The 23,899-nt window shown below is 38.4% G+C and overlaps 1 protein-coding gene across 1 annotated transcript in view; it reads left to right on the top strand.

Moving 5' to 3' along the window:
• The window catches only part of LOC100373903 (neuronal acetylcholine receptor subunit alpha-3-like), a 47,326-nt gene extending 25,850 nt beyond the window's left edge, over positions 1–21,476 (top strand). Inside the window, exons 2-6 of the mRNA XM_085507171.1 lie at positions 11,867–12,006; positions 18,794–18,838; positions 19,072–19,181; positions 19,770–20,790; positions 21,206–21,476. Coding sequence (XP_085363297.1) covers positions 11,867–12,006; positions 18,794–18,838; positions 19,072–19,181; positions 19,770–20,790; positions 21,206–21,346 — 1,457 coding nt within the window. The 3' untranslated portion in view covers positions 21,347–21,476. The remainder of the gene's footprint in view (positions 1–11,866; positions 12,007–18,793; positions 18,839–19,071; positions 19,182–19,769; positions 20,791–21,205) is intronic.
• The last annotated feature ends 2,423 nt before the right edge of the window (positions 21,477–23,899 follow it).

The raw sequence follows: 23,899 nt of genomic DNA, 5'->3' as shown, positions 1-23,899 counted from the left end.
CAATTGTAACTGCAATTCTTGACTTGCTACATCTGGGAAGAACAATATTATGTTCTCCACAATGAACCACAACCTCCGTGTCAGCGAGAAAAGGTTGATATTGTTTTCAGTACATTAGATTAGTAAAGACACTTGCAATGACATTGTGAACATGACCTACACTACCGCACGTAGATCATTAAATGGAAAATACAAGTTCGCGACACAATGCAAGCGACGTACACAGACAATACATTACTAAATATGCATACGGGTGATTAATCAGGTGTTTCGAAGTAAATGCTGTTCTCTTAATATTTTATTATGAAGGTACCTTCATGGGTGGAACACTGTCGAATGTGACGATACCTTTAATGTTTTGTCAATATTCTTGTAATTTTTGTAAATAAATGGCTTATTATTGAAAACGGCTAATCAGATTGCCTTGATATTTTGTATGTAGGCACCTCGGGTAAAACACGGTCAGTTTTATTCATTGTGCTGTGATACTTCCAGTTGTCTAATATTAGTGAATAGTTTGGTCTTATTTCTGACGTCTTTTTGATAACCACTCGCTCAATTGTTTTAAAATTTTAACTACCTTGATTGGTTCACTGTCAGACTGATTCATTCTTACGTCAGATTATTTCTATGAATTTGATACAGCGGAGCTATATGAGCTGACAGCTGCTTGTTCTTATATCCCTTTCTTAGATTTGGATCATATAGACATAATCCACTATTGACAAAACATGTTTTGATCAAATTATTGAAAATATGGGAAGAATGATTCACATTTGTTTAGTAATCAGTGCCAGAATTTGACTCGGTCGTTCAAAGGATAAAAACAAAACCATTTTTATCAGAAATAATATACCACAATACACGATCAAATATGTTTAGAGAAAAGCCATGAACCTCAAGGAGTGTAGCGAAATCGGTGACGACAAGTTTTTACGGGGAGAGTGAGCCCCAAGTGTGACAGCCTACATAAATTTGAATAATAATGAGGTAGATTGCAGTGACATTGAGATCAGATCACTGAAGTTAATCAAGGAAATAATGTGCGAGTTCCAAGTCAGCAGTTTTCACTCAGTACATTGCTATATTGAAGACACCGTACATGGGTCACAGTGGAGTAATTTTAGGTAACGGCCATTCCATGATTGGTTTGGATGCTTTATGCAAATTATCCTGCAAGTAATTGTAACAACGAAAAAGTTTCACATCAATGGATTTTTTGATTCCAACATCCCTGGGTATCTCTCTAGTAGTATACCTCCGCGATTGAAAGATACAGTCCTATTGCGACCTGTATTACAATTAATTAAAGCATGTGATTAGTTTTCATTGAAAGTACTACAATAAAAACAATCGAGACAAGTTGAGAAATGTCTCGTTGAAATTAACTGAATGACCCGGGTAGGAAATTAAAAATAATTAATATAATATAACATTTTGCCACTGACAAAAAATGTCCTTCAAATCATCATAAATTAGGATGCTATCAGTAATGTAACGATCATGTTGACTCGGTAATGGCTGTCAAGATTTCGTTGTGGGCGAGAGAGCCACGTGATTTAATTTTGTTCAACAGAGACTTTCATTCTCTCCTGTCAACGCACACACTATTCGTCTAACCCATGTAACCATGAATTTTGAAAACAGTGGACGTGGTGACGTGAACTAATGGATTAGTATTAATGCACGAAAACAAATCTCGTTGCTCTTGGAGAGGAGATCCTGACGGCGAAGTTATGTAAACATATCAATATACACAAAGGAAGAAAATCGTATAATGACTAGATGACTGATGAAATAAACTGTTAAATTAGTTCAGTTCTTTCCAAGTGAGACAGGATTTTCTGCGGGAATAAAAAACATTGCAAGTGTTAAATAGTGTAGACAGTAAATACACATTAGTTGAAATGACGCCGGAAACCAGATTTGATAGAACGTGTCTGTGTAATACGTGCCCAACGCTGGATCAACGTGTCCCAGTGAGTCACCGAAAGGTCACCTATAGTGACTTTATCTTCATTCATTGTAGACATCTTTCATATTAACGTTGAGATGGGTTTGTTTGAGTCGACTTTTGATCACAAATGCATTTTGTATACCATAGGCGTGTGGTGTACAACAAATAAACCATGCCTTCTGAGTGAACGGGACCAGCTGTACCAACGAGACGAAAGATGGTTCTGGAAAAAGAAATTCACTCGACTATCATGGTAATCTGACAGTAAAGTCTGGAAATTAATTACAATCACTAAAACAAGCCCGGGACATTTCGCTTTGTTTATATAACCAGTCCCAGACACTTTCGTCAAGATGTTTTTTTTCGGCAGATCAACTCGTGTGTGTAAGTACGGTAGCTTTTGGGAGCATATCTATGAAATGTGAGATTCCCTATTTTACCCGGCCAATTTTATGATCTGACATGATACCGACAGCTTGTATTTTTCTTGCCCCTGGCGTACGTAATCAGTCGTGCGGCACTGCACTGCTTCAGTGACGAAATTGAATACAATAACGGTTTTATGTTACATGATCTATGGACCTAAACAAATGATACAGACACGTATCTCATATATGTACCGCAATTCAATTTCATTCTGGACCAACTATGTTTAATGTTGAAGTTAATAGAATATATTTCCCCATCTCCAACGCACTTCTCTCACTCTCTGCTATACGTTGTATACCGATTGGCTTTTGGTAGATAATTTACAATTTTGAAATAAAAAAATTAAACTAATTTTATTACTCTTGTGAAAAAAAAAATATATTCACAGTTAACCTGCTTTGCATTGCAGTAATGCATAGTACATCATGTGATTTAGAAATAGCAAGGTTTCATAAATGTTCGTAAATACCTGCAACCGAAAATTGAAGATAAAATACCCTGCTATCGGATTAGTTTGAAAATGTTGATTGAAATTAATATGTTGCCAGTGAAATAGATTCGGATATAATCAAATTAATGTTGATTTGCATATTAATTAATTAGGTTATATGTTCCGTTATAATTAAACATTATAAAAATGTTTAGTCGTGGATGTCTTTCTGCTTCGGCCTATCTGTCAGCATTTCAACATTACATATATAACGTCATTGTTGTTGTATACATTTTCAGGTCGTACCCACTTATGTAATCTACGCACGTAAACGGGTGTCGTATTCCCTGTTCAACTCGTGCCATATTTTGAATTCCGATAACATTTCATTACTGCTTAGCAGGGCGATGAAAACTCCGATCGTCCTCCCAGTCAAACGTTGAATAGCTTTCCAACCGTTGCAAGTTCTTTTTGAACATTAAATGACATGCACAAGCTGCTATTTTCGTTTTAATATATGTGATACTGAGCATGGTCATTGTGGTACACGATAAATTGGGCACAATTTTGGAATCTACAATAAGCTAGTAAACGATCTCTTACAGCTAGCTGAAGAGTTACAGTTTATTTCATTAGCTCCGCTGTCGACTTTGTCGAGCGGAGCTTATCATATGAGTGATTGTCGTCCGTGTCAACTTTTTACTTTTTCTACTTCTCCTTGAAAACTACAAGTCTGAATGCTTTGATTCTTGGCGTATATGTACCTTGGGTAGACCTCTCTTGGTTTTGTTCATTTCATGATGATATCTTCAATTCTCTAATTTCGGTGAATATTTTTGTAATTTTTGGTAAAAGGTGATATTTTCGACTTCTTGTTAAAAACCACAAGCCCAATTGCTTTGATATCATACATATAGGTACTACATGTGGACCTCTCTCTAATTTGTTCATTTCATGATGATATCTTCAATTTTCTAATTTTGGTGAATATTTTCGTAATTTTTGGTAAAAAGTGATATTTAGCTCCGCTGTCGACAAAGTCGAGACAGTGAAGCTGTTCATATTACTGATTGTCCGTCGACGTCCAGAGTCCGTCGTCCGTCGTCGTCAACTTTACAATTTCAACTTCTTCTTCGAAACCGCAAGTTAGAATGTTTTCAAATTTGATATGCAAGTACCTTGGATAGTTCTTTCTCAGATTTGTTCATTTCATGCCAAATTCTCAAATTCTCTATTTTTGGTGAATATTTTTCTCAATTTTGCTAAAAAGTGATATTTTCGACTTCTCGTTAAAAAGCTCAAGTCTGATTGCTTTGATATTGCATATATAGGTACTACATGAGGACCTTTCTCAGATTTGTTCATTTCGTGGTGATATCTTCAATTATCTAATTTTGATGAATATTTTTGTCATTTTTGGTGAAAAGTGATATTTTCGAATTCTTGTTGAAAACAGCAAGGTCGATTGCTTCGATACTATACATATTGTTCATTATCTAATGATATCTTCAGTTCTTTAATTGAAATGTGCATTGCTAACAGCGGAGCTATCTCAGATGACAGGCTGCTTGTTTATAGCAATGCACCTGTGATATTAGCATACGAATAGATCAAGTTTACAAAATTGACACATTGACCACAAAAATAATGTTGGCTCAGTCTTGTATGGAATACACAGCTTTGTGACCTTTAACTTTCGGTTCACACAAAGTAAAAAAAATGAAATATTACGAATACCCTCTTTTTATGCATTCAGTAAAGCGTTAGGAAAGATTGTGTTGATACGTCTTTCTAATAAGTCAGTCCCTCTAGCATCGAATTCGTTCTGTGACGTCAACGGGTGTGAGAAATATCGTTCGAAATGACAACTGTGTTTGGATGTGTAACACTTCGTTACCTAGAATATAGGAAATCGCTAAACAAAATATTTGTTATAGACGAAAGACCACAGAACAGAACAATACCGACTTTATGTATGGCGTCTCGCGCGTCACATATGCACACGTCACTGGAGGGCGCGACTTATTGGAACGATGTAATTGAATTTACCCTTCGCTTTGACTTTCTATTTGATTGACGCATTCACTAATAGAAACACTAGCACTTAATTGGAGACTATCAGATTGTGATCTAGACTAGACCTAAGTACATTTGGACAATCTTGCTTCGAACATTTGCTTATCAGGTTCAATCAATAAGCAATGGCATTTTAATTCACCTCCCGTCGCATCTGTGCACACAGTGACATAAAGTGTTGCCGCCTCGCTTGTATACCCCCCCCCCACTTTCGCAACATAAACATGTTTTTTTGAAGCCGATTATTATTTAAAAAAACACAATTATACTACTTGACACATTTACTCGTTTCATACGCACTACACCGCTACAACCATTGAGTTGTTCTGACTTAAAGCGGAGGGGGGTCGTCACCTGCGCACGCGCGAAAATTGAGTCCCAAGCGACGATAACAACACGCGCTAAAAACGCAAAGGCTCATGGGTAGACGCTTGTTTGTAAACAATGACACGCTATGGCAATTTGACGCATGCGCAGGTGACGACACCCCCGCTTTAAATTCTCGTACACTGATGATCATGATGAACGTTTTCCCAAGCTTACGTGAGCGAATTGTCAGACGATCGTTTCGAGAAAGTACTCCCACACACTAAATAAGTGAAACATCTATATTATCATCCCGTCTCGTGTCATCAATCCAATGAAATTAAATAACTAAATTGGAATTGAAAAACAACAGATAAAACGTATTAAATTGTAGCCTCATATTCACCAATAATGCGTCATTTATAACACACGGGGTGGTGGTTAATTCATTTCGATTATGTCAATATTGTCAGCGCTCAGTTGTAGCCTAAATGTGTGGTAGGTTTAGGCCTCCCTCTACACAGTAGCACATTCGCTGTTCTCCAGCATGTCAAAAGGTCGGGAATCAGAGACTGTGATATAATAATGAATTACAAATGTCCGTTTCCTTCACAGTTAGTCCACAGCTGTCCCCCACCGGTGATGAATAAGCATCATGCTGTTAATTTCCGTGCTCAAATGTATCTTTCATGCCAGTCAGTTGGGAATTTAGAGTGTACTTGTTTTGAAATGAAATGAGTCAACTCATTTTAATGATTGCGTAACCATTGATAATGACGACCGATTATAGATGACTTTGACCTATCTAGCAGACACTTGCCGTGACAAATCATTGGTGTCAATCTTTCGCTACATTGGTTCTTTAAAGCATCGTATTGAGAAAATTCTCATAGCAGGGGTGACCACAGACACAACTGTTGCTTCCCAGCAGTGGGCATTTTATTTGTTATTCCCTTCAGCCTAGTGTCTGATATATATTCAATTAAGATGTCCACAATGTTATTCCCATATGTCAAAGTGAGGTTGTAGCATGAGCATTTACCGTTTGTAGTACTTTCAATAGCTCGTGACATTAGGAAAAACATACATCAGTGTAGCTCAGCATACGTCATGTAAAAGTATAGTTAGAAGGCATTGGCGGCATTTCAATTAGCCCATACGGCATTGGCTTGAAATAAAACGGAGTAATCATCGGTGAAAAAAGGCTCGTGTGTATTATTTTCTATCTATTAACCTCTGGCGAGATTGAATAAAGATATTCTTTTTTTTTTTTTTGCATCGCGTTAAAAAGCTGAATAAATAAAACAAAATAAATTCAGTCAATACATGGAATACTTTATGACATCAAACCTTTCTCTGGAAGTTCAACTCTGAATGTGGAATGTTTGCAGCTGTTTTAATCAAACATTGTTACTGTCATTTGACACTTTTTAATCAAGTACGTTGCATCACCGGATTCAACACTGTCGTATTTAGTATTTGAATAATGTGCACAAAACAAGGATACCTTATACGACTATACTGACATATACATTGTATAGAAAAGAGAATAATCATGTTTAAAGAACTGAAACATTTTTTTGAAAATCCCAGCCAAACTAGCCGCTATGGGTAGCTGTTAGGTCGTACGACCAACATTCCACAACACGAGGAGACTTTCATCCATGGTAATAAAGTCCATCGTACACGTTCACCGACTACCCGATGCTCCGCATGCCAATAAAGGCGATACATTATATGTCATGTGCTGGTGCCAGATGATATCTCTATCATTTAACTACTCAGAAAAGTACTTAGTAGCCCAATTGAAAAAACTACACGCACAATTATCTCAATTAAAAAATACCGGCACCCCTGTCATTTGCTTTGTCCTCATAACATCGGATAATTTTAGCATTGGTAAGCCGAATACTAAATTGAGCAGCGAACTGATTTTCTGAACATAACTCCAAACCTGTCAATCATATAATATTCTATCTAGTCGATACATAAACCATACACCCAGGTGGTCGTCGAGATCTCGTTTAGAGCGAGAGAACTACGTGAATTGTTTATGCCCCTAAAAGGCTCATATCACTAATTGAATTTCCATAGACGACAATGTTAACATATGACGAGATTGCTATATGAAAATGATGAAGAAAGTTGAAAACATGGCTCAAAAATGGGAAATCAACATGCAAGTAAACAACCATATGAAAAAAACTAACATGTTGGCCAGCTCAAACTCTTACAAATCTCAGGTAAACAAGACACACCTACTGTATTTGGATTGCACCTAGAGAAATCACTGGAAAAAACACCAAGATTAGAACATCCAAATACACACAGAATAAACCCACAGGTACACAGTCGCTAAGTAGTAAACAAAAGACCACATGTTGGTCTCATCTTTGACCCAGGTTATTACGCCCTCAAACACCTGAGAAAAAACAAATTTAAAAAATGTCATTGGTTCTTGCTAGGCTGGTTGATTAGTGGTATGAGACCTTAAATAAGTGCTAGTGTCCCATTCCTCTTCCGCCGGTCGCATCCACTGTTCCCCCGAACTAAGTAGGTATGGTAGTTGAAACAGAGGGCGCGTTGATTGAGGAAGAATTAGACACCAATTTATGAACGGAAATACATCGCGTGGTTCTCTCGTCTTGTTCCCAGCGGTCATTTGTAACTACTTGATCAGTCAACACAATATCCATACACTCCACGTGGTACGGGCGTCTTCGGTGTTATTAATAACTACAGAATAATTTTTCTAAGTGACAAATATGCCAATCATTTCCTTGTCTTTCAGTTCTATTTTAAAATTCTACGATCAAATAATGACTTTATGGACCCCATAGGAAGAACCTATTCCATCGATGTATATCTGGTGACGTATACAGCGTGGTCTGTTTCTTATATTGATACGTGATTTTATTAATTGTCTTTTATAGTTATAAGCCGGTTGTTAAATGATAATAAGTTGTGGTATTTATTACTAATATGTTGTGATCGTGATGGTGGGTTGGGTAAGGGAGGGGTTTCTTTCATAAGAACGCCTCGTGAAATTTGTGAAAAAAAGAATCCTTAACTGTGGGTACCACTTTTAAAAATTTTTAAAATGTTCTGGGTCTTTTTTCCTCATTTGCCAGGATTGTATCTTTGCTATCATTCGGTTGAAAACACTCCTAATCGCAGTACGTCGTGTTAAATTTAATCTCATATAAAAGATTCAAGGAAAACCACGCCTGTCTCTTTTTACTTGTGATCGAGTTGATTGCACAAAAATACCAACACAATATATTTAGAATATAATACGTAAGATATAATTAGTATAACAGCGAAGTACTCGATGATAACGGCCAGTCATAGTACGGATGACCCCACTGTGATTAAAAGTATAGCGTTCAATTGCACCATGCACTTCAATAAAATGAAGTCATAAACAAAATCGTGATGTTTATACAGAATAGTAAGTTACATCACTTTATTATTATCGACATCAGACAGTAAGGTTTGATGGTCGTTCAATATATTCTTGAATTTCATCACACAAACCAGGTAAATATTGAGATGCGTCCGTCAGTGAACGCGTACACATTCCTTTACTGTGGACGTGTTGTTGGATTCCTGTAATCTACATCTACATTTCATCATTAGATTTACAAGACACCATGCCAATTTAATAGCAAGTTAATTGACAACAAGCCAAGCAATTCTTTCGTTCTTACGTCTCTCAGGAAATTGAAGCTATTTTGGGAGTTTTAGAATAAGGTTGGCTGACGTTGGGAGTCAGCTGAGTAACAAATTAATAGAAGTTGTGTCATTTATTCTTATGATCCCAGAGGATAGGTACAATACGGTTTTCAGAGGCCTGGTCACTAGAGACAAGTAGCATGTCTCAAAGCCTATTACCAAATGGATTTCCCACGTATGTTCAAAGTCACTAGTACTATTTTATGGGTCACGCGTCAGTCGAACTATACTTTGATTGGACGCGCATTCCAGATTAGTGTTAATGATGTAACACACTATTGTTGAAAGACCCGTAACCAAAGCAATGTAGCATCGAGGCAAACGATCACTTGTTACAGAACACTTGATAACTTTTTTTTTCAAAGTAAACATGAATAAATTGTTTGCCACTAAAACAGTCCTACGTCTGTTGTGGTCACAAATGTAAATTCATATAAAGTCATTGCTATCATACGTTAATTAATAGACTTATTGAATATTTCATTCAATAAGCCATTGCACAGATCAAAGATATTTGCTGAACTCCAAATGAGTGATACTCAATAATGGATGGTCTAGTCGGAGAGCCACCCTGGTGCATGCTCACCACGACGTTATCTACAAATTAATAACCATTGGACCCCTTCGCACAACACTACCCTCAGTCGATGTATGGATTGCATGGACTTCTTCCATATCAGTGAATGTAAATCTTTCTCTTAAATCTATTGAGCTTCTGATATCATGATTCAAGTCTGCACTTATTTTTCTCTACCAATGTCCTAAGGCGTGTCTGTAAACAACAAATCAAATATCGCTCTGGCTGCACACTCACCATGGAACTATTAGAATAGGATTATTGAAAGTTCCATAGTACTGGCCCATCTCTTCTTCTGACATGTGTTTATTATCTATTGACTCTGACATTGGCTCAGATCTACCAGCCGTATTATTATGAAGCACATATTTCACTGTTCTGTGTGGGTTTTTTTGGTGTAACTCACTCGTCAACACAACTTGGGATTCAAGTTAGTGTCCTCAACGCAAGGCATGTTTCGTGAATGTGTTGATATACAAAATCTCATCAGTGGACAGTTAGCCTAGATAACATCCGGGCTCTTCTAAATGTTTTTTTTTTACTAGTACAAATCAACCAACCATTCTACCAAATCTCGCATGGTAATCCACCACCACTGGTGTCAGGCAAGTCCTTAGCATACACAGACCATCCCAGCGTCCCAGGGATTCATGGACTCTGATCAACCCCTCAGACATTCAATTTACTCATGCAGCAAACACTCAAGATTCCAGTGTAGCTATGGATCATCTGTCTGGCAACAGCTCAACAATTTAATCCACTTCCGAATGAGTTATTTACATGCCCGGTTTCTATGTCACGGCATGTTTGTTCTTCTCTTCTCAAATTGATTTAATGCGTTCCTACTTATGTTAACATGTGCATTGGTCACGTGGCTTCGTGTATGGGTACCGCGGTGTTTTTTTTGTTTAGTCCCCGTTCGAAAGAAGTTCGAAACGGAAACTTATAATTGGATTTCAGAACCAAGTGCACCAAATCTGTTCATTATGTGCGCGTGCCTAGTACTTATTCTTGGACATGCAGTGGTTTACTGGTTTAATCTAAGATGGATGACTGGCAGCCATTTTGTTTTTTGAAAATGTGGTATCTTATGCATGCTTTGTCAGTTTTTGTTCATATTTGGTTCATACATTATACATCTATACGGACTTTTTGAAAAGTTCATCATAATGACAGGTTGTTACAATACTCGGCATCGACATCGCGCCCACTGCCCCGAGTACCGTGGATATATAGTTCAAAGGAACATTAGACGTTAGGGAAATTTAACATTGATTGAGGTACTAATTTAAAAACAAATCTCGTGGTTTTGTCACTTTCGACGATATCCCGGCGGCCATTTACGCAGCTTGACGAGTCGGTGGTATACCAGATATTTCACTGGCAAACTGTATTTCCCTCCTACGTTTCCTCGGAATCATGATTAGAGTTGCAACATTTTGTGCAAAACATAATCGATCTGTCTTAACTTCACGGGAACATTGACGGCTCAGTGCTATAATATACTGTCACTTTTCCAAGGTTGTAGTTTCTGTTCATAAATCATTTGCAATGTTTATGTGCTATGCACTTCATCTTAAGGTATAATTAGTTATTTTTTCAGTTGTTCCGTTTACTCAATAAACTCAGTCACGAGAAGGTTTTCATGTGCCATATGTTTATCCTTCATCTGACCTGCTCCTTGCGACATTAACTCAAGAAATACTCCATACCCTGGCTAGCGCGAATTGTATGTACAAAGGCCAGCTGATAAAAATGGAACGGGAAATCAGACTCCTAATAGCTTCATTATACAAATATCACTGCGATTATTTGATATCTGGACTATCACGTGTGTTCGCAGGTTTGATATTAATGGGTTAACCTAACTCTGTGTTTCGGCTTATGTAGTTGGGTTGAACGTTTAATCAACTGGACAAATTGAACCGGTTAAGTGAAAGGGGTTCGAATAAATCCTAACTTAAATATAAATCACGGGGAAATGTTACCTTCCATCAGTGGTGATTATCCGAACAAGATTGTTTACAGAACATAAAGCAGTCATAGCGATGACTGTGTAGTTGTAGCCTTAATCGGTTATTTTCGTATTCCTCTGGGCAGTTGATTTAACTATTAGCTAAACGTAGATAGGCCGGGGTAACATACATTTTTGAAAGACAATCATAATCAAATCGTGTGCAAGCTGCAAGGCATGTAAAGTAGTTCAAAACACTACGTGGGAAGGTTATAAAATCAAGGTTGTGTGACTTTTACAATTGCGTGCTAAATTCAAATGCGACATCACCGACATGATTCACAAAAATACATGACGACTTTTCCTAACTTTGTGTGTGTGTGTTTTTTTGTTCATTCACAGTACATGCTGGCGCTGAACCCGAAGAGCGTCTGTTTAGCAAGCTCTTTGAGCACTATAACAAGTTAATTCGACCAGTGCAGAATGTAACTGAGAAATTGCCTGTTCAGTTCGCGTTGACAATGTCACAACTCATAGATGTGGTGAGTAATTTACACGCTTAAATCGGTTCTCATTTGGGGATGACTTCGTCCCACATTGTTTTATACTGATTATCATTATAGACCGGTTCCCCTAAGTTCAAAGATAATGCGAACTATCCTCCGTATTACGTAGACACAAAGAATGCTCGCGCTTATGCATTGGTTGTGTGTATGTATGCCCTCACTCGATGGTATCAATGAATCCACGATGGCGGCCATTTTGTTATATTGTATGTATGCACCAAGACACAAACATATAGCAATGATGGACTTTGTAGGGTACAAAACATGGATTTTGATATAAATGTGCAGCTAGCAGGCCTGGCTTTGCAGTATACTATTTCAATATTAATGTTGCCTCTTCGAGTGACGGTCAAATTTGTCGTTTTCGTTGAACCATCGTCATCCTCAGTAATAGCATAACGTATTTCAAATGATTGCCATATTATTGCAGAATTTCAAATATTGGAAAATACATTCACACAAATATATGTAGTTTCACATAGACTAGTCATACATCGTTTTGTAAACCAGTAAAATAGTTATGACCGAAATAAATATTAAAAAAATTGAAAGATTATGCACAGCTGCAAGTACATGGTTCCCTCCATCTCTCTGGCATCCATTATAAACATGTTATTCACCGCTGTAAAGCTATACACATATAATGACATACGTTCTATCGTTGTGTCGTATTACGTGGTGCTTCCATGCATCCACTTTCGTTAATTGCTCGGCACACTAATACCTAAGAGGTTATAATCAACGACCGATGATGACTTAGGAAAGATGGTTAATTGTGAAATCGTGTACATTTCTTCTGAGAAAATGACCCCATTCTCTCTGATTTGATTGTACTGGATGGGGCAGATATATATGGCAATGAAAACAGATCTATCAGAAAATAAAGCGTGCGTTGTAGAGATAAAGACGGCACATGAGTTGATTTTCAATCTTAAGCTCATACTACCCACTGCCTTGTAACCACTAATATTGCATTGTGGGTAGGTAGATGCGTGAGCGTGATAAAGAAGGTGTAAAATTTGTCGATAAATATCACGTCAGCAATCCTTCCTTTATCATGAGGATTTAAAGGACGGTGGTCATCGCGCCGCGTCCTGTTCGATATGGGACTCATAGCGACGTACACAACGCGTGTAATATACATTGTTCCGTGAAATTCGACGCGCGACGACCGCCGCCATTTGATAATAAGAGACGCTATGTACAACACAAACTAGTGTCTCTGACAAAGATTGTTTTTGCTCAATTTTATCAATATCAATAGTGTTCCGAATTGTGTACTGTTTATCTATAAAAACTTTAGAGAATGTTTGCATATTATTTGATAATTAATTTTAACTAATTTTGATAATACCACCTCACAAACAAAATACATTTTTAGTGGATCTGCGAATATCCATCCCTACCAAGATTCTGCTGGAATGTTCTGCTATCTGTTTTCTCGTATACAATAAAAATGAACCATAGTACGGGATATATTTGTGGTGTGATTTCATGTAAGTACATAGAAACGTTGCGCAAAAATGGTTTCACCAAGTGTTAACATTAATCTAATATACTTTATTATTAAAAATGGTAGACACCGACCTAGTTTTTGAAGAAATCGTATGATCATATTACGCAGTTAATATAAAGGCTCTATTAGAAAAAAAAAGTTAAATTTCTGAAACTATGGGCTATCATTTTTCCACAAATAGATATATGGGGGCAGTCACCGACCTTTTAAAAATGGTATTCACGTTTTAATAGTGTTTATTTACATAATTAAATAATGAACTATGTCAAAGGTCATGTGATGCTTTTTAAGAGGTATATACGATAGAATGGAATTCGGAATTTAGACTAAATATGACAAGGCCGGGAAATTTATGTCCCGACTTTACAGTTTGTCTCGGTAACTCGGTGTTTTAAATTCCCAACGAAAGTTTGAAGTTATTGTTTATTATGTCCCTCTTAACTTGGGGTTTCTTTTTATCATGTTCGCCTTATTTGATGGTGGTGAGATTTACCAATGAATTGCAAACACATCATTAATCATTAGGAGTGTGTTCATGCGCACACGTCGAAACGATCGCTGAAACCTCACAGTGTTTGTTCATGAGTGAGATATACTTTGCGATATGAATCGCCTTATATGTTTCACTCATCTGAGCGAAGCAGGGGGGGGGGGGTGTCATTCAATGAAATTGCTCCAGTTGTCACGCAACGCGTATTCAATGAAAGCGCCACGGGTGCCAGGCAATGAGTATTTATTGAAAGCGTCACCGTCGTCGGGCAACGCGTATTCATCGGAAGCGTCAGCGTCGTCGGGCAACGCGTATTCAACGGAAGCGTCAGCGTCGTCGGGCAACGCGTATTTAACGGAAGCGTCACGGTCGTCAAGCAACGCCTATTCATCGGAAGCGTCAGCGTCGTCGGACAACGCGTATTCAACGGAAGCGTCAGCGTCATCGGGCAACGCGTATTCAACGGAAGCGTCACCGTCGCCAGGCAACGTGTATTCAATAAAAACATCCTGGTCGTCTGGCAACGCGTCTTAAATGGAAGTTGGGGTTTTATTACTTTCGCCGTATCATCATTATAGTTGTGTTCATGCCAACACCTCGAAACGATCGCTAAAACCGCACAGAAAATATGTGTTTATGTGTAAGCCTACTTTTTAGCTCCGCTGTCGACTTTGTCGGGCGGAGCTTATCATATGAGTGATTGTCCGTCGTCGTCGTCCGTCGTCCGTGTCAATGTTTATTTTTTCGACTTCTTATTGAAAACTACAAGTTTGAATGCTTTGATACTTGGTGTATATGTACCTTGGGCAGACCTCTCTCATTTCATGATGATATCTTCAATTCTCTAATTTTGGTGAATATTTTTGTCATTTTTGGTAAAAAGTGATATTTTCGACTTGTTGTTAAAAACCGCAAGTCCAATTGCTTTGATATTACATATATAGGTACAACATGTGGATATCTCTCAGATTTGTTCATTTTGTAATGATATCTTCAATTTTCTAATTTTGGTGAATATTTTTGTCATTTTTGGTAAAAAGTTATATTTTCGACTTCTTGTTAAAAATCGCAAGTCCAATTGCTTTGATATTACATATATAGGTACTAAATGTAGACCTTTTTCAGAATTGTTCATTTTGTAATGATATCTTTAATTCTCTAATTTTGGTGAATTTTTTTGTCATTTTTGGTAAAAAGTGATATTTTTGACTTCTTGTTAAAAACCGCAAGTCCAATTGCTTTGATATTACATATATAAGTACTACATGTGGTCCTCTCTCTGATTTGTTCATTTCATGATGATATCTTTAATTCTCTAATTTTAGTGAACATTTTTTTTTGGTAAAAAGTGAAAGTCTGATTGCTTTTATATTACATATATAGGTACTACATGTGGTCCTCTTTCAGATTTGTTAATTTCGTGGTGATATCTTCAATTATCTAATTTTGATGATTATTTTTGGTGAAAAGTTGCTTTGATACTATACATATTGTTCATTTTCTAATGATATCCTCTGTTCTTTAATTGCAATGTGCTCTCTCATCCGACAGGCTGCTTGTTTGTTCACAATTCTTGGCAACGAGGCGCGTCATTCAATGAAAGCGCAATAATCGTCAGGCAGCATGTATATAGATCCACAGTCACATTGCAATGCGTATTCAATGAAAGTGTTTCGGTCGTCAGGCAACATGTATTTCATGAAAACATCTCTGTCGTCTGACAACGCGTATTCAGCTTGAATGAAAGCGCCAAGGTATTAAATGAAAGCGCTTACTTCGTCAGACAACGAGTGTGCCTTGGTCGTCATGCAACGGAAATTCAATGAACGCGACACGGTTACCAGGCAACGGGTAGTCATTGAAAACACCTTGGTCGCCAGGCAACGCGCATCATGTAACGCACATTCAGTGAAAGCGCTACGTTTGTCGGCCAACGCGCAGCCTGGACGGAATTTCATATAAACAAACTCTGATTTTTACAATGATGTATACGTGAAACCTTTGTCTAACACGATGCGTTTCGGCGGCTGGATCAAAGTTTTTTTTCTTAAATTACACAGCGAATACGTTGTTTAAAAAATAATTTTAGATGATTGTGCTCGACCTATTTTTCCATCCTATTTGCAGCTGCTCAGAACACAGTGTCTCAGTACTCACAATTGATGAGATCCTTGCAGTGACAGTGAAGATTATGGGTTGCTGACCTATTGCGATCCTTTGAGCCCTACTGCAATGTAAACTTTCGCCGACAGTCTGGAATAGATCATCTGATTCTCACATGGTGTTTCCATGTTCTCAAATTTTATTTTGTGTGCCGATATCTCTCTTCTAACACATGAGCTGGGTATATTCTCATAGAAAAAAATGATTTTTTATTGAAATGTTAAATATTTATCCTCTGAGTAAAAACACGAGTGTTGTATGTGCAACATATACGATCAGAGTCGAACACATTTCAACAACTTAAGAAATACGACATCATTAAAAAGGAAATAAAAATGTTTGTACAGTTTACGATGTTTGTTCGATAGTACATGTACTTCTTCATCTACACCCGGAAGCTGAGTTAACTAAAATCATTGTTTCGGTCGCGCATACAATAATACATACCTAATCTGAGATGCTGAATTGTTCGAGTTACGTTCATCTAGTTACGATCCATCGAGTTACACAAATGACCAAGCCCATATTTTAGAAACCACACCCAAATTGTAACTCGATGTTTCGTAACTCGATGTTCGTAACTCGATGTCAGTAACTCGAAAAATTCAGCATCTCACCAAATCTATGCGTTGAATCATCGGGACTCGACAAACACGGTTTGGGCTATATTTGCGTATTGAATCGGAAAGGCGTAAATTCCAAACACTAATTGTACATTCCGCTCGCCATCCTAGTTATATGAATTAGACGCCCCCTCCGCAGTCCTTACAGTGCATTCACCTTTATTTGCACTTTAAATCATTTATTCCTTGATATCGATGAGTCAAAATAGAATGTGTCACGTGTAGGCTTCTAGGTAACTATAAAGTACTAGGTGTCATCTAACCAATATCTAGATGACCACGCCTCTATTGTGCAACTAACCCTAGTGAAACATGAATGTGGCTCAGTTTCAAACTATACTCTCTTATACTTATCCACTTATCACTTTCATACACCATATTATCATAGAAATATTGAAAATTAATTTTATCTGCATGTAACCATGGCGTTTATTTACTTATTTTTTTAAATATGCCGACCATTTGTGATTTGCAATCAGTGTAAGCTTACGAACGATTTCCGTTTTGAACAACTTCAGCTAACTATACGCATGCGTGACCCCTTTTATCGTTCATTGGCATTGATGACAATAGTGTACGGTATATGCCTAAACAAACAACCTATAAACTTTTGTATCTTCGATGACGGGCATGGCCCACTTACTTCAATGTAACCTCACACGCGTGCAACAATTATACGAATAATTATGAATGTTTTGTGTGTTGCCCGAGGGAAAGTTTTAATTAATTCAAATACCACGGTCAGGAGAATCGTGGACGCGATGACCGGAGTGGAATGAAACACGTCGTTGTGAGTCATGAGTAGAATCCGACGTAGGTATATTTTTGTTTGGTTTTGAAAATTCAAATCGTGCCTAATCAACTAACCATGTTATTCATTCGCCAATAACAAAACTGAATGTCATTATTTAAATGCAGCAGGGGAAATTAATACTAGTTTAAGTGCAGGGAACACCACGAGGCAGTATACAGTGGCGGATCCAGCAAAATGTATTGGGGGGGGGGGGTCCCAAGCTACGCTTAAGATAAACGGAGCGTAAATCGCAGAGAAGCTATGCGTAATCCAGATAATACGAATCGTCATGCGTTTGGGGGGCGAGGGCGTAGCCCAAAACAACTTCCCGACACCCCTTGGTGCTAGCTATTTATACACTGGCTGGTTTAATTTAAAGCGGGGGAGTCGTCACCTGCGCATGCGTCAGATGACCATAGCGTGTCATTGTTTACAAACAAGCGTCTACCCTTGAGCTTTTGCGTTTTTAGCGTGTGTTGTTATCATCGCTTGGAACTCAATTCCCGCGCGTGCGGAGGTGACGACCCTCCCGCTTTAATTTGAAGTACTAGGCAAGGTCGAAATGATTTCTGTAGTTTCTACTATCTGATGACACTGACCGCAGGAGCCAGGACCACACCTATTTTACGACTTCACGGCTTAAAATATCTCAGTCCACCCTCTCGACAACACACTGAAACTTTCAGACCAGCTACTTTAAACTTTGGCCAGTAAAACTGTGTTAATCGCTTAACCGGTTTTAAATCGGTTTATAATTCCGAATTTCGAGTGCCTACTTCACCAAGTTCAAAAGGGGTAATCATGCAAGACCCTTTGCTATGCAAAATAGCCCTAACCAGTGTGCAAATTAGATCCGCTTTCTTTAATCCGTAATGTAAAGGTGGGATGCTTACCCTGCTTACAGCTGTATTTTTTTAACTAGCATAGATAAAGCATGCTATATGTTATGACCAGAGATGTTTTGAAAAAGTTATTTTTCTCGTTTTTCTACCTTAACGCCTTTAAAACTATAAATGTAGAGATTTCTATACCCACACACTACATATCTTGCCTATTTCATTCCCTAATCGGTAAACAAATACTCTGCGTGTATTTGTTTTACCATATGAGAAATGCAATATCCACCAATATTCCATGACAATATATTCTATATTATATAATTGTCTAATTTATTGCAGAATGAGAAAGACCAGATTATGACGTCAAATGTATGGCTAAAACAAGTAAGTAACACAAGCAGGGAATTTTGCTTTCATTTGCGCATGCGTGTCACTGATGGTTTATCAGTCCATGTCCTGCGACTCACAAATTCAAAATAAATGCGATTAACGTTAAGATGAGTTATTTTAGTCGATTAGTTTCACTGAACTGGGATTTCATTGAACCACGGTAAAGCTGCTTTAAGTAACATTGGGGTATGCTCGTTATTATAATCGGTGTTTTGGTCTATTACCAGTTGTGGAACGACTACCGGTTGGCGTGGAATCCGGATGACTACGACGGACTTGGTATACTTCGAGTACCCTCACAGATGATTTGGCTACCGGACATAGTACTTTTCAACAAGTAAGTTTTCTGCCCTGTGGTGGCGACATCTTCTTGATCTCAACGTAATCATGTGAATTATGCGCATGATTCAGTATGTCTCATTGTGTCTTTGTTTTGTTTTTTCTCGAAAAAACCCTGTGTCCAGTCAGTAGATAAGTGCACGAATTCTCCTGGTTGTCATTAGACGAGATATAATTTTACAACGTTTCATTCTAAATTAGGGCGTCCTTCGGGACTGTCAGCTCCAACTCTTCACTTTACTATTTTCATTCAATGATTCTCAACGCTTAAAGTGGGAGGGTCGTCACCTGCGCACGCGCGGGAATTGAGTCCCGAGCGACGATAACAACGCACGCTAAAACGCAAAGGCTCATGGGCAGACGCTTGTTTGTAGACAATGACACGCTATGGCCATCTAACGCATGCGCAGGTGACGACTCCTCCGCTTTAAGAAAACGTGTAATACGAATAAAGCAAGTTTATTTATTATTTATCAGTTTATATAAGGCACGGTTACTAAAAAAGTGTTGTTCGTGAGATCTGGGAACTTCAGTTAAGGGTAATCTCGTTTTAATCAAAGACGTGTCTGTTTCTTTTATTTTACAGTGCCGATGGCAACTATGAAGTGACACTGATGACCAAGGCACTGGTGTATGCTAATGGTGATGTGTACTGGTTGCCTCCAGCCATCTACAAAAGTTCGTGTAAAATCGACGTACAGTATTTCCCGTTCGACGAGCAGCGATGTATAATGAAGTACGGCTCGTGGACCTACGACGGGTACCTGGTGGATCTGGTGCTCATCAACGAACAGATCGACCTGGAGGACTACTGGGAAAGCGGAGAGTGGTCCCTGGTCGATACACCGGGCGTGCGCAACACGGTGAAATACGCGTGCTGCGATACGATCAATGTTGACATTACGTTCACCATTCACATCATGAGGAAGCCGTTGTTTTATACTGTAAACTTAATCATACCATGTGTTTTGATATCGTTTTTGACTGTTTTGGTGTTTTATCTGCCGTCCGATTGTGGGGAGAAAATCACCCTCTGTATTTCGGTCTTGCTGGCCCTAACTGTGTTTCTCCTTTTGATTTCGGATATAATTCCCCCGACGTCGTTGGTCATCCCGCTTATCGGCCGCTACTTGCTATTCACTATGGTACTAGTGACGGTATCCATTATCGTCACCGTCATTGTACTGAATATCCACCACCGAGCGCCGAGCACGCACACCATGTCGCCGTGGATCCGCAAAGTCTTCCTGGAGATTTTACCTCCGTTGCTACTGATGAAGCGACAATCAAAAAACAAGGGTCCGGTGGCAGACGCCGAGACCGCCGATTACCGCCGTGCGTACGATCTCGGAACGCCAAATGGTGGCATAGAGCTGCACGAGATGTTGCGCCGCACTTCGAGCACGTGCGGCGAAGGCACGTACAGCGAGGCAAGAAGTAAGCTTTACAGCATATCCGATGAGTTGTTAAAAACAGAACAAGCGTGGCCGAGAGCAGGCGGACAAATGCCGCGTCCGCAAAAACCTGTGGACGCCAGGTTTAAGGAGGCAATCAGAGGGGTCAACTATGTCGCTCAACATCTGAAGAATGAGGACGAATTCGAAACGGTATTTATTATAATCCAAAACAATTCTCATATTGACATTGATTAAATCTCGTGCAAAGTATCTGAGGAAATTATGCCCTCATAGCACACTATAATTTTTATTTCGTTTTCTCATTCCTTTGGCCGTTTTTTTAGCAGTAGTAGTATTTATAATATTCAATAATTTATTATGATTTATCGTAAACAAAACACGTTAAATACACATTATATTTATTTTGAGAAATAGTGAACTATACATCTGCGTATGCGTGTTGAATTACTAGTACGTACTATTAATTGCTTATTCCTTAAACAAATTACATTGTGTATTGCATAAACAAAATTTCAGTTCAGAGCATTTCGCAAGCTTCATTAACATACAATATCAAAATAAATATATAATTGCTCATTTCATTTTTTTTTGTTTTGAAAAACAGATCAGTGAAGATTGGAAGTATGTCGCGATGGTCGTGGACCGCATTTTCCTGTGGATATTTCTCGTCGTTGTACTGAGCGGAACTGCTGGAATACTATTATCAGCGCCTACGATATACATGGATCGGAAAGTGCTAGGATAGGTCAATACACATACTATGTCGATTAATTAGCGACATTAGAAGCGTCGTGCATTGGGGCTATATTTTCACTGAATATAGATTACCTTTCGAGCGTCGGTTATGGAATCAACATTCCTTGTGCACAACTTTATTGTCTGACCCCGTCAGGTCACCGACGGAGGGGCAGTGGTGGGAAACTATGCCGAGGATACTCTAGCTTGAATGCGACAAATGTGGAGAATTCTGATGAAAGGACAACGAACCTAGCAGCTGTCACACTTGATCAGCTGTTGATGAGTTCGCAACTGTGCAAACCACGCAACCAATAGTGCCTTTGTGTGTATTGAACGACATTTAGACGTGTGTTTGTACAATGTCTTAACCTCCGAAGCTTAGCGATGGACGCCGACGCTATGTCGTCACCCGTACGCCGATGAGTTTATGTTTCTTGGGACGCGAATGAATTTACGACGCCCACATCACAAATCTCGAAAAGACTTATCAATGCTACTTATGCAATGATATTTTTCTATTTTAAGCTTGATAAAAAATATGCTTATCTTGTTCATTTTTGTTATTGTCCAGATTCTGTGGGTATACGTCGTCCACGGCGCCATTCTTTCTGTATTCGACTTCTTCTCATGTGAAAGTAACAACCAATCACAATCGCCGTATCTGTTGTCTGAAGTGGCAGTGAGACTGCGTGTTTATGCAAATCAGTTAATTTTCGCGTGATACGGACATCCACGTTTCTTCTCAGTCATCATACGATATGACTGGTGCTGTTCTGGAGAAATCTGTAACGCAAACAACTACGCCATCACCGGCGGATTTTATGAGGTCAGTCGACCTCGATCTCTTTTTGAATTACTCGTAGTTTAATTTAATGTTAATGCTTGATCAAATTTCGCATCCGTTAAATAATTCCAGAAGAATTTGATAAATTTCATCTTCAAGCTGACAACAAAATATTTTAATTCTGCAGCTATGTATGTATTTGTTTTTCACGCAATCGGAGCTGGTATTAAGTTCTGAACTGGGTAATTTCAAAAACAGTTTTCATGTAACTTAGAAGTAAAATCAGTATTACCTTAATAAAATAAAACACGTGATCATATAAGGATATTTTATGAAGATGGCCTTCAATTTGCCGGCAAGAGAAACACGGACTCGGAGAGTATGAGCGTGTGGTGTATTAGACATGATCCCAGTTTAAATCAATTTACTGGGTGAACGAGCAGACGGAGTAAGCCCGCTCCTCCCTTCCCGATCACGGAGGAGGGTGTATTCTTCTCAGATCACGATATTACACGTGTGTCGCAATTAATACAAACGTTACTGGAAAATATTGTTGTATTTGTTGTAAGACATTTTAAATGTCATAAATCATTTTCTTGGTATGGCTAGAGTTTTTAACGCATGACATTACTGTCACAATTTGATTCAGCGTGGCCAACTAGCGGCACGTCATATTTTTTTCTGAAGTGTCCCACCAATGATTTATTTAAATATTTATACAAAACCAATATAGAAAATTTTGAACATTTTTTTCAGTTTAACTGACGGTATTTTTTTCTGAACAAAGTCAAATCACAGAGATTGAATACGTGACGTCATCAACCTTTTAAACTTGGTAAAACATGACAAAGACAGGTTACTGCCGCACGACGGTGAGTTTTATAATTTGATTCAAAATGGCCAACTGGTGGTCATGTTAATTCTTCCCTAAAATACATACGGGAACTGTGTCATTGAGAGTGAATTATTAAAATATGAACCTACGTTGCCCCCACAGTCAGCTGGCGCACATGTGATAATAAAATAAATACGATATTTACTATATGGGGGCCGCCATCTTGAATGACGCATAAAACTAAATAAGAGACAAGTTGTGAAACGCGTTTTTCAGATTCCTGCAAATCAGGACAAAAATACCAATCTTTCACAAAAATACGGTCCGTTGGGGTTATATTAAGCCAACCGATAACAAAATTCGGCCGAATTCGTCGTTTTTGTGTGGAAAAATCCCTTGCATACGAACACCTAATTACGCAAAGAAATTGTCATCTAAGCGTTAGGCCGTCGCTGATTGGCTGCTGTGCTGGAATGCCAATTTTTAGTTTCAAATACTCCGGCTTAGTGTTCTATGTTCTTCGCGTAATTAGGTGTTCGTATGCAAGGGATTTTTCCACACAAAAACGACGAATTCGGCCGAATTTTGTTATCGGTTGGCTTAATATAACCCCAACGGACCGTATTTTTGTGAAAGATTGGTATTTTTGTCCTGATTTGCAGGAATCTGAAAAACGCGTTTCGCAACTTGTCTCTTATTTAGTTTCATGCGTCATTCAAGATGGCGGCCCCCATATAGTAAATATCGCATTTATTTTATTATATCAGATGTGCGCCAGCTGACTGTGGTTGCACCGTATTCTCAGTTTCAAAATGGCGGCTACAATTTTTGCATTGAATTGCACTGCAGTGTTTTGATGTACTCTAAGAAATATTTCAATACATCGTTGACGTGCCATTAAGTGGTCGACGTGACATCACCGAGAAAAGTGAATCGACAGT

The sequence above is a fragment of the Saccoglossus kowalevskii genome, chromosome 13, assembly GCF_978046115.1.
Source record: "Saccoglossus kowalevskii chromosome 13, keSacKowa6.1, whole genome shotgun sequence".
Classification (NCBI taxonomy): domain Eukaryota; kingdom Metazoa; phylum Hemichordata; class Enteropneusta; family Harrimaniidae; genus Saccoglossus; species Saccoglossus kowalevskii.
This window is presented reverse-complemented; position numbering and strand designations above follow the sequence as displayed.